This window comes from Phlebotomus papatasi, chromosome 2 (assembly GCF_024763615.1).
Source record: "Phlebotomus papatasi isolate M1 chromosome 2, Ppap_2.1, whole genome shotgun sequence".
NCBI lineage: Eukaryota > Metazoa > Arthropoda > Insecta > Diptera > Psychodidae > Phlebotomus > Phlebotomus papatasi.
In genome coordinates this window covers 14,383,047-14,409,814 of record NC_077223.1, presented here as the reverse complement: position 1 = coordinate 14,409,814, position 26,768 = coordinate 14,383,047, and the positions used below count along the sequence as shown (strand labels likewise).

The following is a 26,768-nucleotide window of genomic DNA, read 5'->3' as shown; positions in this document are numbered from 1 at the left end:
AAAAAAGATCTTAGGCTGGTTTAAGCAATTATCGAGCAAATTACGCGAGATTTATCAATTGAACTTTCGCGCCATTTGGTGCAAAAATGGGACGATTTTCTTTTAATATCTAATTATCCACACGTTAAGAAAGTTGCTGAGGGTGTGTAAGTTTTTGATATGTCAGTATTAATAGCTCGTTTAATTTTTCTTTTAACGTTACTTTAATCACAGGATGTGAGAGTGGACACTCAAAAGAATTTTCACATGAGCTATCAATATCATCCACATGTCAATTAATATGTATCTAGAGCTACAAATTGTGATGATCATCCATGGGAAAAAGCTCGTAGATTCGTGATCACCGCGAGATTCACAGCGTTAGATACCGCAAGTCAATTTGCTGATCTCCATCCTCTGCATGGAGAAATGTCATATTAAAATTAAATTGTGAAAGTTTCACTTATATTGACTATTTGCTATACTTTAGCATTTATTTACCAATTTAAGTAAATTGTTCTTGTTGGACTATAGGCGAAACTCAAAACTTATTCGCTAAATATTTTAGTTTAATATAATGTTAAAGTTTAAAATTCAACGCAGTTTTTTTATGTTAAAAAAAGAAAATAAAAAAATAATTATTGATAAAAAAGTAAATTTTGTAATAGTTTTTTTTGTGAATTCTCACTTTGAATAAAATTTCAATGTTTCAAGCTGAAAATTAGGGTAAAGTGATACAATTTAGACATAGTGTTACAAGTTGGACAGGGATTTTTTCTTGATATATACAGTACTAAATTTTTTTGGCATTGAATAAACGAGCAGTAAAAAGTCAAATTTGTTCAACAAAAAATTCGAAATGATCAGTATAAAATAAAAAAATGGTCAGTAAAAAATAAAAAAGGGCAGCAAAAAGTTTAAAAAGATCAGTAAAAAATTAAAAAAGAGCAGTACTTTATTAAAAGCGGTCAGTAAAAAATGAAAAGTGGTCAGCAAAAAATTAAACATAATCAGTAAAATGTAAAAGATTTTTATTTTCTACTGACCACTTTTGATTTTCTACTGATCAAATTTTATTTTTTACTGCTCATTTTTAATTTTTTTACTGACCATATTTTATTTTTCACTGATCACTTTTAATTTTTTGCTGATCACTTTTTATTTTTTACTGACCACTTTTTATTCTTTGCTGACCACTTTTAATTTTTTACTGACCGCTTTTAATTTTTTACTGACCATATTTAATTTTTTACTGTTCGCTTTTAATTTATTACTGATCAATTTTTATTTTTTACTGACCACTTTTAATTTACTTACCAATTTTGATTTTTTACTGCTCGTTTTTAATCTTTTACTGACCGATTTTTATTTTTTACTGACCACTTTTAATATTTTACTGCCTCTTTTAATTTTTTGCTGACCAATTTTTATTTTTTACTGCTCCTTTTTAATTTTTTGCTGACCACTTTTTAATATTTCACTGATCAATACGAATATTTTTACTGATCATTTTTAATTTTTTGCTGACCAATTTTTATTTTTTACTGCTCATTTTTAATTTTTTACTGCTTTTTCAAATTTTTTTTGCTGCTCATTTTTAATTTTTTCCTGATAAACTCGAATATTTTTACTGCTCATTTTTAATTTTTTACTGACTATATTTTCTTTTACTGACCATTTTTAATTTTTTGCTGATTAATTTTTTATTTTTTCTGATCAACTCGAATATATCTACTGATCAATTCGAAGTTTTTACTGACCAAATTTAACTTTTTACTGACAAAATTGAAAATTTTTGCTGATTATTTCGAATTATTTGCTGATCAAATTTGATTTTCTGCTGACCACTTTTGACTTTTTACTGACCATTTGTTTTTTGCCAATTTTTTTTAAGCACAAGGAACCAAATTATAAAACTAAAGCATTAAAAATATACAAATAAAAATGAAGTACTAAATTTATCGAGAAAAAAAGACCTGTCCAACTTGTGCCATGGTCCAACTTGTACCACTTTATGGCCTCTACACATTGCGAGCAATTTTTGTCAAAAATTGCTTTTTTGAAGGAAATTCCCTGCAGCGTTGTAGGTGGAAACGTCAAATTTCTATCAAAAACGCAATTTTTGACGAAAACTGCTCCCAGTCTGTAGACGCCTTTACGCTATAAGAATTATTTCTCATTAAGGTCCAAGAAAATCTTTAGGCATTTTTTTTGAAAATGAGTAGTATTAAAATCACATTAGTTTTTGAAATTGCTCATTCATTAATTTTTAACCGTTTATCGTTATCGTGGTCGCGGGCTTATGACACAGCAGCCCACGTCTGTCGATCCTCCATTACTGCAGGAAGATGTTCAAAGTAGATTCCAAGACGCTCTTTGACAAATTCTAACCAAAAAAAACGCTAAAAAATAGAAAATTGCTAAATCAATTTTATATTTTTTTCATTAATTTGACATAATTCTTGCTAGCGTAATGTTTGTTTTTTAATGGAATCATTGTATTGTGGCAGTACTGGACTTAAATTCCTTAGTAAGTTCAATAAGAATTATTTTAGGTCACGACTTCAGGAGTTATGAATAACAGTATAAATTGAACGTTCTTCTGAAATTAATTATAGGGGGAAGTGGGGCACCTTTGAAATTGGGATTTTTCACCTATTTTTAAATAAAATTGAGCCTTATCGTAATATAATTTAGCTGCACAAACAGATTGAGAAGCTATTACATATGGTTCAGTTCCATACTTAAACATAGATAGGAGAAGAATCCCAATTTCAAAGATGCCCCACTTCTCCCATATTCAATAAATTTTTGGCAATTTTTGATTGTTGTATTGGTTAATAAAAATTGAATATAAAGCAGTGATATGATGCGACGCAATGTTTAAGAAAAGCGCAAAATTTCTCTCAAGGTATCTTTAATATGTAACATATTTTGTGCATTAATAGTATTCTGAGTTGGCATAGAACATATTTTCATGTAAGCAATAAACCGGTTCTACAATCTTCCACCACAGAGAATCTTTGCTCCATGGCCTTTTCCTCCTCATTTGAAAAGTGAGCAGCAACATCATTAAATTTAATATTAGCCTCCAACTTGTGACTGACTTGACCATCTTTTCTAGTAAACCTAATGATGTTTTCTCTCTCGAGGTAATTAATCTGGAATTTCAGTCTCTCGAACTTCTTATGTTTTCCATGCGAATTATACCATGCGAGGGAAAAATACGGACTGAAAATCCTTAAATTGGGAAACTTCATGTGCCCTACCTCACATCACATTCCAATACAATTCCGACAATTATGTTAAGTAATAAATTAACCAACTCTACAAATAATATGGAAATAATCTACACTATTATCGATATTTGGATTCTTGATTAGTTTCTTACCTCCCATGGTATATAATTTTACCACGGCTTTGCAAATTAAAAATTTATAAAAAATGTAAAGCCGTCTATCAATTCATAAGACTTATAGGATAGGCCAAGCAATTAGAAAAAGGTTTTTGAGAACCCCCGCCTAGTTCATTTCGTTTACATGGTTTATTTTTTGAGATTTCAATTTTCTATTAATGACACATCTTCTTTCTTCTTCACAATTTCTGATTTTATTAATTATTTGTGTGATTTGCATATTATCATGTGATTATCCAAAAGTAATGGTTTGATTCCTTTTTTTAATTTTTAATAATAAAAAGGAATATTTCTAGACATAACAGTGCACTAAAAGTCTCGTTTGAAAAGAAATTTAGGGGGAAATGGGGCTGCTTTGAATTGGAGCACCTTTGACATAGGGCTTTTTTCTCTTATTTTAAAATGAAACGGGACCTTAGTTTAATTTAGCTCTACAAACCAATTGCAGAGATAAATTACATTAAGATAAGGTACAGTCCATTTAGAAATTTGAGAAAAAAAAACAATTTCAAAGCTGTCCAAGTTCAAAAATGACCCACTTCTCCTAAGGTCCGACATCAGATTAGGCTGACCCTCAAGCAAGAATATACACCGTGTAAAATTTTGTGATAGAAAATCAGTTAAAATTATCCTTCATCTTGAGTTCAGGATCACAGCTACAGGTTCGTACATACATTTGCTTTACCTGATACTTAATCGCTCTACTATTAGAGCTAAATATTGTAGAGGATTAATCTAATGTGCAGAACAGACCTACGGCTTAAACCGTGAGATGACTTAACGTAATTATAATCAAAATATTGATTAAACTACATCCCCATCAGTTTCCCATTAAACCGTCTCTCGGCTTAAGCCGTAAATCTGACTAGAACCATAAGTCTAGTCCTTACACAATTTTGCTATATATTGTTTAACACTAAACCTACCGATCGTTTTTGATCATTTTTCCTAGTGCGCTCAGTCAAATGACAGACCACAGTAGGGTAAGGGTCTTGACAGACCTGAGGATTAGACGAGAGACGGCTTAGAGTAATTATATTCGACATAATGGTTAAACTTTATTTCAATAATTTTCCACTAAGTCGTCTCTCGGATTAAGACGCAAGTGTGTCTAGTCTAGGGCATAAGATACTCCACAATTTTTTTGCAAAAGAGGAAAAAATTAAAATTTAAACACTAAAAAATATATTACATGCATATTTTAAAAAATTCATAAAGTATGATAGCGACATTGTACCGTTTAAATATTTGTTAATTTTAAAAAGTTTTTAAACCGATTGATTTGATCGGGTTTTGGTAGGTTTAGTGTTAATATGAATTTCTGCAAACTTGTTTAAAAGATACGCATGTAAGACATTGCGATTCGTTAGAACTTTAACATTTAAAATAGAACAAAAACATTTTAACAAATTTTTTAACATACAATGTGACAAACTAATTATTCAATTTTCGAGGTTTCTAGATATAAATTAAGATTTTTCTTACACTGAGAGAAATCCGAAAAAGTTAAAATAACTTTCCGGAAATGTTTATTTTACCCTGCATAACTGATCCGAAATCGGTGTAAATATTACGCTTTTTAGGTGTATTAGGGGTTAAAGTTACTTTTTTTCATGTTAATTTTACCCTTAAACATGTGTAAAATTAACATTAAAGAATTTTGATATATTTTTACACCTAAAAAGTGTTAAAGTTCTAAGGAAAAAAAGTTAATCGCACCCCCATTTTTTCTCAGTATATACAGACGGGTGGATTTATCAGCCTCATGCTCTGTGGTATAAGGAATAGTGACACTAACTAGAAAAGATCAAAACATCTGCTATTCTAGAAAGATTTCTGATGACCTAAAGGGGATTCGAACCCGGAACTGTTGCATCTTTAGAGCGGACGTTCTAACACTTAACGTATTTCATGTTCATTATTTGTTTGGTACATCTTAACATGTAGCCATAAATTTTCAGTTTATTACTTTTGAGTGTTAATTGGTACGAAGATTCAACAAAGATCCATTGACCAGCGTGAGTGATGCGCATATATTACGATTCCCATCAGAATGAAGTCAGGAAAAATTTCTACAGTAGACTCTTCCTCAATCGGCTCTTTTTCAATCGGGCGAAATATTTTGTTGACAATTTTAACATTTAATTATGAAGCTAATTTGCTCAAATTCGCTGTAGTTCTTCCTATTTTATCGTGATCCTTTATAATTGAGCGCTTTTTGTGGAACTTACAAAGGCTTTGACGCCCAAATCTATCGATAAACCGCATGACATTTCGCCCCAAATGCCCAATTGAAGGAGAGTCTACTGTACTTCAACAGGAGACAAAATGTTAATTTCATTTTATGTAAACTTAAAAACAATTTTTCTGACGGAAAATATTTAAAAAAAATTTGTTGAAGGTTTGTAAAGTGGAGTTTGTTTCCTCTTTCATACAGAATTTTCGAAAAGTTTGTAAAAATTATGATTCAAAATTATTTGCGGCTAACAAAATTGATAAAACTTTTTTTTTAGAAAGAAATTCTTTAAAAAAATCAATATAATTAAATTTCAATATGGAATCAAGCACGAATATGGGTTAAGTCATCCGACACATGGGTTAGTTGAATTATTAAAAAAAAACACGACTTCAATAGTGTAACAAAAAACAGATATTAAAGAAGAAAAAAATACTCACTGAGGTGGCCGTTCGGTGTGTTTGGAGCAGCAGCAATCCCATTAGATCGGAATCCTGATGGCATATTGTCTAGCTCTGGGCCAATAGATGACTAGTGACCGAGATTGGTATGAAAGAGATTCCCTCAATCAATCAACAGGTTCTCACCTCTCTCTTTCCTTATGATTTATCCACCCTGCCGACACATAATCACATATTTGCGTCGTCTTTTTACTCATTTACCACCATCTCACGATTTATGTAGAAGATGCACATTTCGATCTCTTTAACTTATTATATTCAACTTATTCAATATCGCACTTTTCTTATCTCACAGTTTTTTTTGTTAATTTTATGTTTTACACACTTGTTTGTTGCACTTCATCCCTGATTGCTTCGTATCTGCAAAGTAACTGAATCCATATGGATGTAAGACATCACTCTTAACGTCAATTTTAATGTAAGATGACTTTGCGAAAGCTCAACACTAAAAATGTTTATTTTCCTTTCTCTTCGTTAAAATCACAAAACATAGTGAAATAAATTATTTTTAGCAAAATTATCATTTTAAGAGAATTCCCTATACGTAGAATGAGAAGAGTAGGATGGAAGGAATTATTTAATATAAAGCTATTCCATGGAAAAAACCGTTCTTTCAACTTTAATCACATTCCACTTTCCTATTGAGACGATAGAGTGATTTATTTACCGTCAATGTAAAATCTATTTTATGGCAAGAAAAATTCCTTGAAGATATTAATACAAATTTATATGGTGATTTAATTTGGCTATCTCAAAATATTAGAACATATACATCATTCTCTCATCTTTTGAAAATTTCACGGAAGTTTTCAGACCAAGGTGATCTCACGATTGAGATTTGACGCATTTCTCTTTGCTACACTTTTTTTTGCGCTAATGAACTTCATCAGATGGAAAAAGGTGAATTTATTTGGTGAGGTTTGTTGATTTCTAAGGCAAACACCTAATTGCCAAGTGAAATGTTGAATTCAAGATAACATTCATATGAGTTTTTAGCAGTTTGTTGGGATTGTTGATAAATCATAGCTTCTGTAGCTGTGAGTTTAAATTATTACTGGCCGTGGTTGCGGAGTGTATAATTTAGTTTTTCATTAAATTAATCCTTTAAGGACGAATGGGACAGCGATGTCCAAAATATAAAAACTATTTTTTTCAGACTATTTACAGGACAAAATAACGTTTTATAGTAAAAAAAAACTTGTTTTTTGGTTTTTGGGACACCGGTGTCCCACTCGTCCTTAAAGGGTTAAACTTGTCCTGAAAACAGCAAGATTTATGGTTCCTTAAGTGGAGTTTGAACCCGGGACATTTGCATCATAGAACGATCGCACTTAGTTCATTCTTTACGCGTTGAGAAAAAATCTTGCCCCATTCTGATCATACTAAATTATAGAATTTTGCAAATATTCTTTTAAAGAAATGTGTTTTTGCCAACAGAACACAAATTAGGATAGACTGATCAAGGGCAATGCCAAAAAATTTTGTTTTCTCGCGTACCTCGTATATGAACTAATAAATCATCGGTACAAATTTAGAATGGCTATATAAAGACTTGTCCCAAAATTTGAACTTCAATTATCTTCTTATATACATGGAGTTTGAACTGAAAGCTATCTATAAAGTTTAGTAATTAGCTCGAAAAAATTATCTAGAGACTGAAAATCTCCATTCCGCAAGTATACTTCTAACGCTTTTCCAGTTTCTGTCTTTAAAAAAAATACTAAAAAATACTAAGAACACAAATTGTCAAAAATTACTGCAAAATTCCTAACAAAGATGCCAATTAAATTAAACCTAAGATTAATTTTTAATTTGTATGCAAATGACCTACTAATTTAGGCTGAATTCAAACAGTCCCATTTTCCATTTGTCCCAAAACATTTTCGAAGCACCAAAAGGAATGCGGAGTAGCATTTGTTATTTGAAGCTTTTTGGTGGCAAAGTATCTTATTTGAGGCCTAACCTTATTTGAGGTTTTTTGATGGCAACACGTATCTTATTTCTTTTATTGATTCAAAAATAATAAATAGAAGAGAATAAAAAGGGGTAAGAAAACTTTTTGTTTAAATCTTACTTAGGACATAAATAGCCTCAGGCTGATCCTAGGAATACTTTGTAAAATTTGGTAGTACAATATAAGGTAAATTTAAATTATGTAAAAGATCTTTAATGGTTGACCCTAAACTCTTATGCCCTAGACAGACTTATGGATAAAGCAGAGAGACGGCTTCGTTATTATTATTTTGATTATAGGGGAATATTGGCATGATTCGCACAGAGTAAACCTTCAAACAACGCAAATTTTCTATTTGTTTGGAAGGAGCTAGTTCGTCATATCTTAGCCATAAGATAGATCATTATTAAGCTCATGAAACAAGATGAGAAATGGTAGGTCATCAATGCAAACAAAGAGAAAATTCGCATTTTTTGAAGGTTCACTCTGTGCGAACCATGCCAACATTCCCCTAAATATGTTAAATCTACTATCGGCTTTAGTGTATAAAGGTTTGAATGAATTTTTACTGCCAAAATTTACAGGATAAATATTCTCGAGAATCAGCCTGAGTTTATTTAGGCCTTTAGAATAGAATTTATTAAAAATACTACCAAAGTTGCAACTAGAAACAGTCGTCGGTCGTAAATACGAATATTTGTATGATTTAAAGGAAATCGCGGAAAGTATTTCTTTATCTAATTGCCTTTATTCTACGGAAATAAAAAAAAATCAAGTAGTTGTTTTGAGCAACGTTTCTAACCTCACAAAAAGTTATCCCGCAAGCTAACTAATTCAATCTTAAAATTGTGATATACGAAGTATGGAGTTAAATAGTAAGATTATTTGGATTTTGGGACAATTTATTCTTAATCTAATTGCTGTATTGCGAAATTTTGGGACAATACCAAAAATTTTCAGTGTTGGACTATTACGTTTATACAAACAGATTTAGTTTAAATTCATTAAAACCACTCGATCGTACTTAATTCAACTTACTATACCTTCTCTCAGGGGGTGGCTTTCTTTTTTTTTTAATCTAGAATTAGAACCCAAATAAGAGGAACCAATGCCACACCTGACTGACACATGAGATGTTATTTGACCAGAAACGTTTTTAACGTAGCATGTAACATGTTTAACCGTTAAAACATAGTTAGTGCTAACAAGTAACCAAACTGAGAAGACTCATATAGGCCACACAGAGCATCATTAATATATGAAACAGTGGAAGAAATGTGAGTCAGATGACTTCTCAATTTCTTCTCATCAATTTGCTCTAGAATTCTTTTTTTTCTCTTTTTGTTCAAATCATCTTCAATCCCACGGAAACTGTTCACATGATCGTGATGATAGTTTTCCCCCCACCTTGTTATACCATCTCTTTTCTTTCATGTTCTTCGGAACAATATATCCATTGAGTGGCAATATCTGATTGATTTATGTCAGACTTGGCGAAAAATTATACCTCTTGGGCTTCTTAAACTGACACAATGGATTATAGATTTTCGTTGTAATTAAAATTGTGAAGTAGTTTTTCTTCAAGCTTTTTTGTTATGATGTATACCAAGCTACTATATGTGGAGTCTGGCAACTAATGAATTGCTTTTGAGTTTGAGTATAAGAAACCAAACCAAAGGTGCCTCACATATACCTAACTGTCTTGTGCACATTTTTATCCATTTTTGTCGTGACTGTTTGTTCACAAGCCGAAGCGATGGAAATAATTTGTCGGACTGGAAAAAGAGCCAAATCAACGATGAAACTGAAGAAGCATTCTTTGGAAGTTTTTTTTTGCCTCAAACTAATAAAGAAGAAATCGTGGAGGAGGAACTCTTACCAAGCTATATTATATATTGAAAAAAAAAATTGTTAATTTGATAATAGGTGATTTTCGCCTCCGTCAATCGAAAAGTCTTTGATGAGAATAATAATAACAAAGGAATTATGATTTGAAAGTTATTTTATTAAAGGAAGCTTTTCGAAATTTTGATTGTTTACAAAAACCTATCAATTCTAATCTGAAATTACTGTCGTATCGTAACTCTTTATAATAAACCTTTAGTAGGGGAGAGTTTGAGGCTTCGGACATATTCTGGCTTCGGAAAGTTAATATTTTTTCCATATTCCTTTAATGAATACGAATAGCTAGTCATACGGCGTTATCACAATTGCACATTAAAATTTTAATGTGATTCACATTAATTGCAGCTTGTGAGCGTCCCAATGTGTTATTTGTGTCTTTGAGTTACTTAATATTTGGGGTTTTTCTATTTATTAATAAAGAAGTGGACTTGGCCTGCAAAAAAATAAGTTTAAATTTACCTAAAGCATAAATATTTTTCACATTAAAAAATTAAAGAGAAAATCGCATTAATTTTTCGCATTAATGCTATAAATCAATTTATATCAAATTTTGCGGGCCAAATCTACCATTTTATCAACAAATAGATCAAATTTTGAATATAAAATGATTCAAACACACAAATTACACATTTGCACTCTCACCAGCGACAATTAATGTGAATCATATTATAATTTTAATGTGCAAGTGTGATAACACAGTTAGATATAAATAAATAAATTTATTTTATTGTCAAACTTTTTAGTATAAACAAAGATAGAATTATGATTACTGTTTAATATTGTCCAAAATGGCATTTTTATTAGCTTCAGCAAATTTTGTGAAATTTTGGTAAGAATTGTCAGTCAAAATAAATTTTGATCAGCGTATAAATAAAAAGGTAGTAGCAAATAGTGAAATATTCCTGGCAAAGGCAAAATGAAGAAGCCGTATGAACTATAATTATAATTTAAATATTTACAATAATATATTATAATTTAATTTTAATTAATATTCTAATTTAAATATTTACAATCGCTTTTTGTTTTTATTGACCGAAATAGAACATTTTACTAACCAAACTTGGTCCTTTACTAAAAATTTTAAATTATTTACTGACTAAAATTTAATGACTTTCTTAATTTACTGAGCAAAAATATTCTTTCATTTTTGTTTATTTACTGTTTCCAAATATCTACCGACCAAGTTGATTATTTACAAACAAAATGGTTTTGAAAGAAGAATGAATAATTTAAAAAAATGTAGTAATAATAAGAATATAATTGATTAGAATTAAAAATAATTTAATATTTCGCTACTTAAGTCATCCTATCCTGATTTTCACAGAGATCTGTACCTTTTAGACAATATTGATGAGGTCCTAACAAGTAAATAAAAGTCTGAGATTCAAGATTTACTATTGATAAGATTATCGCCGGCTGCAAAAATTTTAGTAAGTAGTACTAATTTAGTAAGTAAAGTAGATAAATAAAAATAATGAAAATTAAAGATAATGAAATAATACTTTTAGAAAAAAATACAAATTATGAACTATTTTTGAAGTGTTTGGTAATTTTTATTAGATTCTGACTTGCATTACTCACAATTACAATATTTTACTGATCAGATTGAAAAGAAACCATTACGAATTTGTTTGACCAAAAGGTTAATTGGCTAACCTTTCAAAGTGTAGTCCCTAAAAATTACAAATTTTGATCTAACTGAAATAAAGTTAAAATCCTGAAGTAACATACTTAAAAAAATATGAAGTGAGAATTGTTTTCGTTTTTGGTCATCTTAATAAAGATTTTTTTCTTATAGTACAATATTCATTGTTTTCGGGTTGACAGACAATGGTATATTCTTATGAAGAATTATAAAGAATATTTTATTCATATCATATTTTTTTTTCCTTTTTACATGTGCATGTAAGCACTCATATCGTGATTTCTCTTAATGAATTAAACTCAATGAGCGCATCTTTTCAAAGCGACCATCAAATAAATTACATATAGACAAAGAAAGTAAATTTTCTGTCCACTAAAACTGGATTATTGGGGAAGCATTATATTTAGTTAACTTTTACAGTATTGAAGTGAAACCCGGAAGATTCTTTGGTTACTTCAGTGATCTATCAAGAATATCTGGATAGAACTGCAAACGCAAAAACGCAGAAATACAGAGAAAATTTTGTTCCGTAAATGGTAAGGAAGGGAGCATCGTAAATAAATAAATAAATAAATTATAAGCAATAAAGTGAAATAGAAAAATAAATGTGATAGAGTGGAATAAAATGTGCAAGATTTAAATGTACGAGCGAGAAGCCAAGTTGAAGAGCCTCTAAAGCCACGAGAGCAAACGTGTTGCTTCTTGCATCTGTGGCTCTTTTTTAGCTGTTTGTACCTTCTGCAACGCTGAAAATGCCCCGCGAGAGAAAAAAAAAACGAAAAAGTTGAGGAAGAACAAGAAAATAATGTACCGTTGATGATGGCGTGAAACGCGCGGTGGAAGTTATGGGAAGTCAGAAAGTTTTCTCATCGTCAAATCAAATGAAGAACCTGAGTCCAATATTACAATTCCTCCATCATTTCAATATCTACAGAAATTTTCATCGATGCTTCTCCGCACTTTATCATATGACGAACGTTCCGACCAATTGAATCAACAATATTCACATAGTAAATTAAAATTGAATGTTGGAGGAATGAGACGTAAGAAAAAGACACACTGAGATATATTTTGTAATAAAATTACCGTCACCACTGATGCTTATCGCAATTGAAGTCATGTACAAATGACACTGCTTGATCTATTGTCTACCTGTTAACAATTAGAATATAAATTCATTTTCACATTAATAGTACTATAATAATTGATATATTTATTATTTTGATATATGCATGAACTTGAATAGCAGAATAGCGCTTTAAGTAATGTCAAATGTTAACCAATTAGCCATACCCTACTTCCTGACCAGGTTGCTCAAGTTACTAATTTTGCATACATTTTAAATTTTATTATTTTTGAAATATATAAAACTGGCTGTTATCGGTCATGTAATGTGTAAAACGGTTAGAAGCTTCGTCTACAACGTAACTGAACCAGGTTTTAATTCCCTTTAAGTTATTATAAATTTTCTTGCATTTTCTGCATTTCTTGCATGTCTGGCCAATTGATTCTTAAATCTTGTTTTTGTACATTCACATATTTATTATAAACCACTATGACCTATGAGAGAGATGATAAATAAATGAATGAATGAAAATTTGTTTTGAATTGATTAATATTTCTCGGAGTGACACCGATTCCTTATTAAATAAGTTAGTTAGATAGAGAATGTTGACTTGTGAGGGGGTCACCGAAGACCGGAAGTCAATATCTCTTACCGTTTGGCAGCTAGGATGGAGAGAAGTTGAGAAAAAACGCGATTGTTAAAACTGCTCTCTCTCTCTTGGAGTTCGAGCAGTTAAAAGGTTCGTATTGTTATACGGGCGTCAGACCTAAATGCTTAGCTATATGACTTATTAAATTATGTAATTCTTACTTAATTTTGTACCGTAGATGCGGGTGACTTTGACCTTCGTGGGTGATTTTGACCCCTTCCGTTCATAAGCTTTTCTTTAATTCTGGCACTTGATGATGGTCTTTACCGATCCGATCCACTATGTCTAATCGGTGAGGGCCATTCTTAAACATTAGAATTAAAGAAAAGTTTACGAACAGTAAGGGGTCAAAGTCATCCGCATCTACGGTATATTTATAGCAATTTACTTAATAAATTTTGAAAGATCACTGTAATTGCTTGTTGTTTAGATAATCAAGACCTCCGGAACTAGATTAATGTGTTGGATACACTTATGACTCAAGTTGAGAGACAACGTAAAGTGCTGGACACACTTATGACTAAAGTCCAGAGACGACTAAGCTCGTTCATAGCCAAGTCAGTTCCTGACACACTACAAACGAGGCTTAACATTTTCTGGCACTCACAAAACATAACTTTCGTGGGTTTTTATACAGATATTTCTACTGAAATGCACTAGTAGTCCTTTGAAAATGAACTACTTTTAAATTTACTTCATAATTCACGTATAATAACAAGAATTATTCACTAGAATCGCCTAAATTAGCTTAAGTCGCGAGTTAGCTTCCACCTCACAAATAATTGCCATTAACAATAATTATTGCACTGTGTACTGAGACATGAATTTACAAATAGTTTCATTTTTAAAGGACTACTAGTGCATTTCAGTAGAATATATCTGCATAAAAACCCACGAAAGTTATGATTTGTGGATACCAGTGAATGCTAATCCTCGTTTGTAGTGTGTCAGGAACTGACTTGGCTATGAACTAGCTTAGTCGTCTCTGGACTTTAGTCGTAAGTGTGTCTAGAGCTTAACGTAATTATAATCAAAATAATGATTAGATTAAATTCCCATCAGTCTCTCACTAACTAAACCATAAGATAAGAGACGGCTTAGTCTGAAACTAATGGTAATATAAAATCCGATCATTATTTTGATTACAATTATATAAAGCCGCCTCTTGGCTTATGTCGTAAGTATATCGAGCACCTACGCTTCTTGTCAGTCTGAAGTCCGTTTTAGAGAAGGACTTACCTCTTGAGAGGGAGTCTGTGTGAAGAAGTAATGAAAGCTAGATTAGTTTATATTGTTTCGTGGTGATCCAATGATAATTGCTGATCCAAGTTATGTAATATTGTCGGATACCGAGATCGAACAAAATATACGAAACGCATCCAGTAAATATGGGCACTCAATGGTCCAAGTGGTAGAGCACACGCTCTATGATGCAAGTGTCCCCCGTTCGAATCCCCTTTATGTTATTATGATTTTCAGGATATAAAGGTTTAAAAATTCTTGTCGACCACCTTTAAAATTGAAAACAGCTTAAAGAAATTTAACACTTTAAAATTAAAAATCTTTAACTATACTTATCACTCTTTTAAGCCTATTTAAAGATTTAATGGTTCAATATATATCTTACGACATTATCACACTTTCACATTAAAATTTTAATGTGATTCACATTAATTGTCGCTTGTGAGCGTCCAAATATGTTATTTGTGTCTTTGAGTCAATTAATATTTGGGGTTTTTCTAATTATTGAAAAAGAAGTGGACTTGGTCTGCAAAAATAAGTTTAAATTTACCTAAAGCATAAATATTTTTCACATTAAAAAAATAAAGAGAAAATCGCATTAATGCTATAAATCAATTTATATCAAATTTTGCGGGCCAAATCTACCATTTTATCAACAAATAGATCAAATTTTGAATATAAAATGATTCAAACACACAAATTACACATTTGGACTCTCACCAGTAGTGGCAATTAATGTGAATCATATTAAAATTTTAATGTGCAAGTGTGATAATACAGTTAGAACTGAGGATTTTCTTAAAAAATAAGGTTTTCAATTTAACGAACCAAAATTCGATATTTTACTGCTCACTTGTTCCTTATCATTCAAAATATCAACAAACCAATATATGTATTCTTTAATTAACTATTATACCCATGCACTCACAACTCTTAAATCTTAGTTTTGCTATTACGACATTGATATCTTTTTTCTTTTCTAAACGTTTTTAAAGTTCGTAATAAAATCTTCTTTTAATTTTGATATTAGTGAATTTTCAACCATTGACCACAACTTTAGCATCTAATAAAGAATTCTCTACGTGTCAACAATTGACATGAAACTGTCTAGTCCCACTTCGGGGATTTGTCTTATTCCTGACCCAACTATTCAAGTGAAACAGCGAACACGAAATGCACGGCCGAGAGAATTTACGGGTACAAATCATTTTCATTAATAATTGAAAATTCGTCTCCAGTAAAGCATACACTTGCACATTTTTTGTCCTTGTTCAACTTCCTGAGCATAATGGGAATTGCTTTGAGAAATAAAGAAATCTCTGCTTGGAAGTTATTGTAAAATTGCTATGAACGCGAAGAACTTCAACTTCCAAGCAAATAAAGGAGCATTACTTTACGATCTTTTCCACCTTCACTTAATGCACTTGAAAGACAGAAAATAGCAGAATTTGTGGTAAGAAAGAGCTGTAAATTGTTCTAAAGAACCCCTTTTAAATAGAATATCGACACTTCACGTAAATTAACTTTATCACTCAACTCTTTCGTAAAAGCGATTAGGCATCACTTTCAGTAACAAAAGTCACACTGTATTCACATTAAAAAATCACTGTTAAAAAATCCTCATTAGCAGATCTTACGTAAGAGGCGAACGAGGAAAAGAAGGAGGCAAAGAATTTCTGTGTCTCACAGAATCTCAGGTGATTCTCAGGCTGAGATGGCAAAAAAGCGCGGGAAATAAGATTTTCCTGACCGCATCAGTTGACACGCAAACACTCACTGAATATGATTTGCCTCTCGGAACGCAGAATAGTTTGGAGAGGTACCAAATAGACTCTCTCTCTAATGGGAAGTTCGTGCGCCTCAAGAGATTGTCTTCAATTTTAAGAATGAACACACATACAAGTGCAGTATCTACACCTGTTAGTAGTACGGCTGCGGAAGTCAGTGCACCTCTTTAAGCGAAGACACACTCGTAACAAAGCACTTGATTTGTTGTACTCTATTTGCAGGAGGTGAGTCAATATTTGTTTGAAGTACATGTATTTAAGATTCCTCAGGAGAGCTATGCAAACCATCGTGAGGAAGCGTCGACCTCGGGGCAGATCTAGGACAAGGTGATTGAATCAAATTCAGGATGTTGCCTTGGAGCGCCTTGGAATCGACCGCACGAACATCTTGCTGAAGTGCAGGAGGTTCGACAGGCGTGGGCTGTTAACCTCATTGACCTGACCCGTAACCCCGATAGGGATAAGCGGTTGAAAATGAATGAATAATTTAAATTATTATTATTTTTGTTTACTTAGGGTAAGTGTACCCAATTCCGACCAGCTTGCAATTTCAGCCACTTGTTTTGCCTCTCAAATATACATAAATTTTTATTTTTTGCATACTCTAGAAATTATACAATGCACAAAAATCACAAAAAATGTCGCTTCGACGAACAAGATGATAGGAAAAAGATTTTGGAAGAATTCTGGAAAGGCAAGGAGTTTTGAGAATGAAGGTCGCCGAAATATGCCAACATAGCTATGTCTACAGTTTTGTACATTTTAAAATGTATTCATAACGATTTTAGAGAAAATAAAGACGGTAAACTGTCTAAAAGGTTCCAAGCAACACTCCTTTAAAAAAAGGTTACAAAAAATTCAATTCGTATTAAAAATATTACATTTCAAACTTAAGACTTTGGTACTTGCATGCAACTATGCTGAAATTTGGTACAGTTACCCTAATTCGTTTTAATAAACATCTAAAGTTGGATTCTAATGGATAAAAACGAAAATGAGGTTCAATAAACTCAATATCCAATGGTTCGATAATGTGAACTAGACCAGGGGTATGACTCAATGGGTGTACTTAGAGAAGGAAAACTATCAAATATGGACATAAATTTCTCTAATGTGTACAACTCATAAAAGGTAAACTTTCTATTTGCACAAAATGTCGTTGATGTTGAAAAAATTTCGAATTGTTTCTATCCCACTTTTTCGGTTTCAAAATTTTATTGAACTAAATTCAATTTGGTGTAATGTTCAAAAGAAGAAGAAAAGTGTGAAAGAGTAGGATAAACATATGCAAAGCTTTTCAGAAAGAAAGAGATATGAATTTTTACTTTATGAAATTTTTCTGATCTATAAGGTGTGCCGAAGGCTTAAAAATTTGCACAAGGTTATAAAAATTTATGAAATACCACAACTAAGAAGCTATCAAAGAAGTTACTCAGTAAATTTCTAGGGTAAACTTGTATTAGTAACATAACACGATTAGTTTGATTTAGTTTAAGTTGATTTTTTTTTAGGATTCTAAATATATACTTATTAGGGTAAGTGTGCCAAATTTCGGCATAGTTGCATATAAGCACCAAAGTCGTAAGTTTGAAATGCAATACTTTTAATTCATATTGATATTTTTTGTTACTTCCTTTTCGGGAAGGTTGTGTGGAACCTTGAAAACTAGTTTAACATCTTTGTTTTCTTTAAATCACTTGCTAAAATATTGAAAAATTAATAATAATATGGACATTGCTTTGAGTAGTATTCCGGCCACTTTGAGTGAAATACCGGCCACCTTTTTTCTGACCACATTTTGTGACGGAACGGATAGAAAATTTCAAAACGTCAAACGGAACGAGTTTAATATTTAGTTTAATACGTTTACATGACCCACAAGCCCTGAGATCTTCCGTGTAATTTGTCCTGAAGACCTGAAGAGTAGCATCTCAAATTTACTTAGAAATTTGCCCTTCCTGAACTCTTCCAAGGCCTTTTCCACATCATCTTTTTCATAGAAGCGATGGTTTTTTTTTCACTGGACATTGTAGAACTCAAAAATTGAAAAAAAAACACAAAATGAATAAGAAATTTAGGAAAGCAAAAGATGTTGCCGGAATAGGCAACACTACCTCACCGGAGAGACGCTGACAAAGTATATACTTTTTTACGCGAAATACAGGATCCAGCTGGGAAATTTCACCCGACATTTAAAGATTGATTCAGTATTAACATAAACAGAAACAATCTTTAATGAAAACTAATCAATTTTCATGGAAAACACCGAAGAAAACCTTTTGCACTTCACCACAAATCGTAAGATTGCCAGAAACACAATCGATCTGTCCCATTTTTTGTAAGACTCTTTCCACACTGAGTTACAACGCAATTTAAATTCAAATTATACCTAAAATTTAACGGTTTTTGTGTGTTAATACATCCCAAAATGAATAAATATTTAAAAGCAAAATGAATTCATTGACTATTCGAAGATTACATAAATAATTTTAATTTATTTATTTCCATGGCCGAAATTATACTCAAAGTGGCCGAAATTAGAAGCTGGCCGAAATTTGGCACACTTCCCCTATATTTGTCTTTAATGTTCAAATATTTCTTGTGGAACTAAGGACAAAAAAGATTTTTTTCACAAAAATCTTTTAAAATGATTTGCGAAAGATTGTAAACTGGTGCTGAAAATATTTTGCGTACATTGCGTTTTTGAAACTAAATATTGTGTAACTCCTACGCATATGTAATTTATTAACTGATTTTTATGAAATTATTTGTGAATTGGTGCGACTTTTTCGATCTTGGAAATATTACTAATCGCAGAATACCCTATAAAATTAGTTTTAAAATTGAAAGTTCAAATAATAAGACTAGGATATTTTTTCGTTGCTCTATCATGTTCGAACATATTCTATTATTCAAATTTCAAGGCCAGGAAAAATTTTCTAGATTTAAAAATTTTCCATATGAATTCAATTGTTTTATTAAATTTAATTCCACAGAGAATGGTTCTGACAATCCCAATTCCGACTTTGCATAAAAAAAATAAGAATGCGTGACTACACATCTAATGCTTGCTAAAAAACCTAGCTTTTCTTAAGGATGTTGTGTTACATAATCATTATTCAAAGACTAAATATTTAGTTTTTACGTTTTAAATATTTAAAAATAATTGCAAATGCTTCTAATGTGAATATTTTCTAATGAAAATGCATCAATAATTTACCGAATGATTGCTAATTAATAAATTGATAAACATCGACTATTACTGGATTCAAGTAATATCCTTAAATGTTTGAATCCTGAATTTTCTTTCCATTCCTTTGGATATGTACACTTTCCAGTGAACTTGAACTTGGAATACATACACCATCTAATAAGCTTTTCACAGACTTTTTGTAGCTGTGTCAGTGATTGTTGTATGTATATGTTTAAATGCGTATTATCTTGTATTGCAAATGCGCACAACTTCCAGGTCGATTTTCCAACAATCTCTACAGATGATCGAATGCACAAAAGAAATAATTAAATAGCTCACTATTATAATTTTTGGCAATCAATGAATAGGGAAGGTAAATTTAATTATATTTTTGATTATTTAAAAGAAAACTTCTTGTATATCACAGAGTAATACAAGTGAAAAATCGTATGTTTGATAAGAGAAGGATATCGTCTAAATTCCCCAGACAAAGAAAATCCTGTTCGTTTCCTTATCCTTGTTGAATGTGTGTGGGATGAGAAAGAATCTATAGAGAAATGTCTTGATTAATATTTAGCTCAAATGTGTTCCTCAATTTCCCAAGAATGTCAATAAAATTGTTGGAAATTCTTTTTCTATTATGTAATGAAACCTAAGAGGATGCTAAAATTCTTTAAATATATTTAATATTTGTTCGGGACATTATAATTGTTTTTAAATTAATTAAGATTTATATAAAAGTAATAAAATTCACTAATATGAATTGGGACAAATAAAAGAAAAACATATTTTGATATTATTCAGTATTTTCTTTTATTATAAATATTATAATAATATAATTCCTCTATAGAATTTTGAAATAATTCTGTACATTCACAATTTTAAAAAATTGGATGAAAATACCAAATTAAGCGAATCAATTAGAATTGTTACACAAATAAATTTAATGAGAACAGCCCTGACCTCAAAATAAAACTTTAAAAATTATGCATTAAAATTAATACTAATTTTGTAGCCATACGATTAAACTATTGTTAACATCTCCATTGTTAAATTGTAGATTATTTTTGTTACTTTATTGCATTTTCAAATTGCACCACACTTACATATAGTAGAAATTATTGTGACAAAATTCACAAAAGAAAATTTCACAAATCTGTTCTTAACATGTTCTTCTTGTCATATTTCTTCTCAAACCATTGTTGCAGCTTAAACTTCTGAATCTTCCCTGAGAGAGTTTTAGGAAACTCTGTGACTATTTCAATGTACTTTGGGATTTTATGATAGGAAATCTTCCCTTTGCAAAATTCCTTGATGTCCTTCTCAGTAAAGGATTCACATTCTGCACGGAGACGTACAAAAGCACACAATTCCTCTCCCAGACGCTTATCCGGAACTCCCACGATGTGAACTTCGGCTATTTGAGGGCATGAGGCTAGGAAATCCTCAATCTCTTTGGGAAAAATATTTTCTCCTCCCCTGATGATCATTTCCTTTAGCCTCCCTACGATCTTTCCATATCCATCAGCTTGTAGCACAAACTGATCTCCAGTTCTCAGCCATCCATCATCTCCCAGTGTCTCCTTTGTTTTTTCTTCGTCACCCCAATATCCTGACATTAGTAAATATCCGCGGGCACAGAGCTCTCCTGGAACCCCAAATGGCACCAGATATCCCGCACTATCAATCACTTTCACCTCAATGTGATCTTGAACCTGACCAACTGTTTTAAATGCTTGCTCATTGGTGTCTTCAGGAAGGCTGCCAAAGCTCAGACCGGATTTTTCTGTCATACCATAAAGTGCCTTGAACCCAAAAAATTTGTGAGCAGCAGAGGATTCGCAAGAAAGAAATATGTAAAATTAATTAACAGACAATCAAAATTTTAACTAATTTTATGGCCTCTACACACTAGAGTAATTTATGTCCATATTGAAGTAAATTCCCTATGCTTGTGCAGGAAAAAAAATTTCAATATGGACATAAAGTCCTCTAGTGTATAGAGGCCATTAGACTCTAGAACCAGATTCTATGTTTTTAAAAGGAAAGATTAGGGTAAATGTACCAAATTTCGGCCAGTTTGCAAATTCGGCCACCTTTCTTTTTTTCTTCAAATTTCTATGAATTTTTAGTTTTTTCACATTCTCTAGAGATTATACATTGCAAAAAAAAAACAAAAATATATCACTTCGACGAATGAGATGATTATGCAAAAGTCTTTGTAAGAATTCTGGAAGGGTAAGGTACTGTGAAAATTAAGGTGGCGGAATATTACCCAAGGCTACATCTATATTTTTATTCATTTTAAAATGTATTAACATTAATAATGATATTAGAGAAAACACATTCGATAAACTATCTACAAGGCTTCAAGCAACTCTGCTTAAAAACAAGTACCAAAAACTTCAGTTTCTATTAAATATGTTAATACAAACTGACATATTAAAGTATGTCGAAATTTGGTACACTTACCCTATTAAGAACTTTCTACAAATTTATTGTTTTTTTCTAGAAATTTGGATACCTTTATAACAGATGGACAAATTATTTCATCGATCGACGAGATTTAGAGATATTAAAACATTATTTCGTCATATCGACGATTGAATCTGCAACTATGCTATTGCATTTCCTTTGCATCTGCACTTGTTACAAATGGCTACGTAGCGAGTTGTAGTTTGGAAGAAATAGAGATACAAAGCATATGCAGATTGCATAGTTGATGATCCAACTAGTGACGATATATCGACGGCTCAGAATATAAAATGAATATGTCGCGTATGGCGAACTTTAGAGTAATTTTAAGCTGAGATTTCACATGCGGAGTATAGGGTAAGTGTGCCAAATTTCGGCATGGTTGCATGCAAGCGAAAAAGTCTCAAGTTTGAAATGTAATATTTTTAATACAAATTGATTTTTTATTCTTTCTTCTTAAGGAGCATTGCTTGGAAACTTCTGGACAGTTTATCGTCTTTATTTACTCTAAAATCATTCTTCATACATTTTAAAATGAATGAAAATTTAAACATAGCTTAGGTGTCCTATTTCGGCCACCTTCATTCTCATAGTTCTTTGCCCTTCGGGAATTCTTCCAATGTCTTTTACTCGTCTTCTCGTTTGTCAAAGCTACATTCTTTGCTATTCTTTCGCATTGTATGATCTCTAGAGTATGTAAAAAGTAAAAATTTATGGAAATTCAAGGAACAAAAAAGGTGGCCGGAATTTTGCACACTTACCCTAGGATTTTTAAGATTTAAAACCCCTATCCAATATAATATTCACAGGGTAGATAGTAAGTGTCAAGAAGTACCCAAAAAGCGAAAAAATGAATTTTGCAAAAAACGATTTATTCGACTTATATTCTGACTCGTCGATATGCCAGAGTCCTTGAAAAATCCATTTAAGGTTACTTGAAGGTCATTATGTTCTATCCTCTGTAGAATCCGTGTGTCTAAAGCAATTTGAATAGGGTAAATTCTTGAAAGGCGGACACTAGCGAAACGACTCTCATATCGTCGCGTCGATTGCATCGACCATTGTTGTATTTGAATTAGAAGCAAGCGGACGCGCGCTACAATAAAAGCATAACTTCTTGAATCTTATGTTGATATAAAAGAAATGCGGCAACAGTCGATGCAGCCGGCGATATATGCATTTTGTGTACTGATGCCACCTTTCATAGCTCGTCTTTCGATATGTCCGATTTTCAACACTGTCCGACTTTTAGAAAACTACCCTAAATTTTGATTTAGTTGAATTTGATGAATTAGAAAAATAAATTGAAACCGTTTTGAACAGATTGCAAATTGATAGTTACTTAAAACATAAATTCATAAAAAGTATCCAAACTAACCATACCTTTAATTTTTTTAATCCTAAAACGTTTATTATTTCTCTGCACAGATGGGAAGTGCTCATTGCTGCACCAATTGCACCAATTTCTGCCTTAAGATCATACTTCCTTTCTCTCTGTTTATTTACTAAGTCAACGTACATCGTTGGCGTACCATAAATCACTTGACATTCTTCATCTCTAATCGCAAGAAGTGTTTTATCTGGACTGTATACAGCCGATGGAACAACAACATTTGCTTGGGCAGATAAACCGGCCATGACTGTTGCCACTACCCCATATACATGAAAAAATGGCACTGGCATACAGATTTTCTTGTTTTCTAATTCAACACGTCTTCCAATGTCAATAGCATTGTTAACTATAGCAAAATGTTTCAATAAGGCAGCTTTTGGATTTCCTGTTGTTCCAGAAGTAAATTGAATATTGCATCCACTATCTGGACTGATAAATTTCTGTTGATCTTCGATTTTACCAATTTGGGAAGTAGTTGCCAAAGATTCAACATCAGAGAGTCGAAGAGTGCCCGGAAAGTATTTTTCAGAGTTAATTATAACACTTTGAAGGAAGGGGAATCTCTTGCTGTGAATCTTCCCAGGAGAAAATGTGTTGAGATTGGGAATAATCTGCAACAGTTTGTCATAGTAATCCTTAGTACGAAAACTCTCTGAGGTCACTAGAGCCTTCATTCCGACTTTGTGAATGCAGTACTCCAACTCTGGAGCTTCATAGGCTGGATTCAGGGCTACAAGGATGAGCCCAGCTCTTGCAGCTGCGAACATTACAATTGGCCACATTGAAACATTGGGAGCCCAAATTCCAAGGCGATCACCTTTGGTCAAACCGATGGCTTGAAATCCTGCTGCCAAGCGATCTGCTTGAATTTTTAGCTCACCGTAAGTGAACCTCTTATTCTCCTCGACACAAATATAAGCTTGGCGATCACCGAATTCACTCACTACTCGGCTCAACTCCTGGCCAATTGTTCTATAGGCCAGAGGGTACTTCCCAACTTTGTGAAAGTAACTCAATCCACTGGAGTTTGTATGACACCATCGGATTACTTTAGGAATTTTCGGAACCCTCAGAAAGGTTCTCACAGATTGTAGTACGACTTCCATTCTGGTTGAGAGTAAAACAGATACTAAAATGTTGTAATTTTTCTTTAATTATTTAAAATCTCAACAGTAGTAGCTTTCATATCTGTCTCAAACAACATCTGCTATCTCTCTTTTATTTTATCGTATAATTGTTGTCTCTCTGACTTTCTGATTAAATAGATTAAGTACTTCATTTAATTAAACAAGCAATTCTTTATTTTTTACATAAGACTTTTTGCAATCTCTTTTTTAACAAGATTTATGATCCCCATTATTAGTTACATGATAACTTACTTACAATCATACTACACTTACACACTTTTCATGTGATTTTACAAACTTATTTGATAATTAGTTTTTTTTTTATTATAAACTCACCTTTGATTAGTATATATATTGTATTATTGTAAATAAAGCGTAAATTTTAATAGCAGTAGGGAAGGTCAATATTGCGGGAATACTTAAATATTGTTTGTATTTGAATTATAAATATTCTGACACGATGACTAAATCTAAAGTTTCTTTGTCAAACTTCTAATATTGTCTATCTTTTTCTTCTTATCATACTGGAAAGTTGATAAAGTTTTGTGGTATATATTTTGCATTTAATAGGGGAGACTGGGGTAAAAAGTCACAAAACGGATATTTTATTTTTATACAAAGCTACCCTAGTACCCCAGAAATTTCTAATTAGTGCAGTTTTATAGGAAATTCACTGCTCTACAACTTTGTGAAAGTCATTTTCCTCTATTGTGTAAGAAAATACATTTATCGAGCTGTTTTCTAAAAGGTAATTTTGTGACCATTCTCAAAAATGCTGGGGCAAATAGTACCAGGTATGGGATATTATCATATTTTGATTTGCTTTATTACGGGCTTTCGTAAATTAAAAAAAAATAGCTAGGCGACATATTTTTATAGAAAATTTATTCCTCTACACCTTTTTAAAACATAGATTTCTCTATCTGAACGATAAAAGTGCTTTTCAAGCTATTTTAGAAAAAAAAAAACATACAAGAGACTGCTAATCGTTTGACCAATACATACAAAAAGCGGCGAGATATGGAAATGACATTTCTTCTCGCCGTGAAACATCAGAAATTGTTTCGGTCTTTGTTACTTTTTGCTCCATACCTTTTGTTACTTTTTACCCCAAGTGGTCGTTTTTAATAAAAGGATTTCTGGAGAAAAAAAATCTTTGTAAAATTCTAAAATAGATAGTGGTTTCGTATTCAAAGAGTCCAAATCATTTAGGAAATATTTACCAGTGTATCAATTTTGGAAAATAATTAGGTCAAAATTGATATCTGCTGTAAGGAAAACATTTTAAAAATAGCGATAAAAATTTCAATATTTTTTATTTTCTGAAATCCTTGTTTGAATTCTAAGAAACTTACGACTTTGAAGAAGGTCTATAGAGGCTATCTATAGAAAAAAATTTGAGCCGCTATCTTTTTTACCTTGGAAGATATTAAATTTTGAATTTTTCGTTTTGTGACTTTTTGCCCCAATCTCCCCTATACATAAGACGGCGCAACAAAATGGGACTTTTTTTCTTGGCATAGAAAATAATGAGTAGTTTCTTGTTCCTTCACTGAGAAAAAAAGAGGATGCGATTAACTTTTTTTCCTCATAACTTTAACACTTTTTAGGTGTAAAAATATATCAACATTTTTTAATGTTAATTTTACACCTTTATAAGGGTAAAATCAACATGAAAAAGGGTAACTTTAACCCTCAATACACCTAAAAAGGGTAATATTTACACCGATTTCGGATCAATGCTGCAGGGTAAAATTAACATTTCCGAAATGTTATTTTTACTTTTTCGGATTTCTCTCTGTGTTGGTATGTCCTGAACATTTCTCCCGAAGAAACTTGTGGTCCATCACATCAAGTTTCTGAGATATCTTAAGAAAAAGATCTTTATGAAATTTGTTGAAAAATTTGAAAAAAGTTGTTTATAATCAATAACGGTACGTCCTAGGATGTTGGTATCAAAGGATAACTGAAGGATGTGTAGATGAGGATTCAAGGACAATTTTCCTGGAACATTGGATATCGCTATCCCTTCATTTTTTTAGATTTGTTTCATAAACTCCTAAATGTCCTCCAAGCCCATGAAAAGGATTCGTGGGACGACTTGAATCCTTTACAAAAATAGTCTCCTGAATATCATAGGGTCGTAAAATATACCGTTATCCAGAAATTACGTATTTGAATGACTTATGAACCACAGAATTTTCTCTCACAAATTCATAATTAGCCGATAGAGGTGTTGAA

The 26,768-nt window shown here is 31.8% G+C and overlaps 2 protein-coding genes across 6 annotated transcripts in view; both read right to left on the bottom strand.

Annotated features, from left to right (window-relative positions):
* Positions 1 to 16,330, bottom strand: part of LOC129802683 (calpain-A-like) — a 67,679-nt gene extending 51,349 nt beyond the window's left edge. Inside the window, exons 1-2 of one of the 5 annotated variants that reach the window (XM_055848688.1) lie at positions 15,945 to 16,330; positions 6,071 to 6,462 (exon numbers count right to left, since the gene is read on the bottom strand). In XM_055848688.1, coding sequence (XP_055704663.1) covers positions 6,071 to 6,134 — 64 coding nt within the window. In that variant the 5' untranslated portion in view covers positions 6,135 to 6,462; positions 15,945 to 16,330. The remainder of the gene's footprint in view (positions 1 to 6,070; positions 6,463 to 15,944) is intronic. The other 4 variants (XM_055848690.1, XM_055848689.1, XM_055848691.1 and 1 more) reach the window with 4 other exon arrangements.
* A 4,054-nt stretch (positions 16,331 to 20,384) lies between these two features.
* LOC129802677 (medium-chain acyl-CoA ligase ACSF2, mitochondrial-like) lies at positions 20,385 to 24,511 on the bottom strand. Its single transcript, XM_055848678.1, has 2 exons — positions 23,391 to 24,511; positions 20,385 to 21,337 (listed from the first exon to the last, which is right to left on the bottom strand). The coding sequence occupies exons 1-2, from the start codon at positions 24,504 to 24,506 to the stop codon at positions 20,681 to 20,683; spliced, it is 1,773 nt and encodes a 590-aa protein (XP_055704653.1). The 5' UTR covers positions 24,507 to 24,511; the 3' UTR covers positions 20,385 to 20,680.
* Positions 24,512 to 26,768: the final 2,257 nt, after the last annotated feature.

Bases quoted from the DNA above. Each gene is read 5' to 3' on its own strand.
- LOC129802677 (XM_055848678.1), bottom strand. From the start codon at position 24,506: ATGGAAGTCGTACTACAATCTGTGAGAACCTTTCTGAGGGTTCCGAAA. The intron at 21,338-23,390 runs GTATGGTTAGTT...TTTGGGTTCAAG, and splicing joins TAGGATTAAAAAAATTAAAG to GCACTTTATGGTATGACAGA.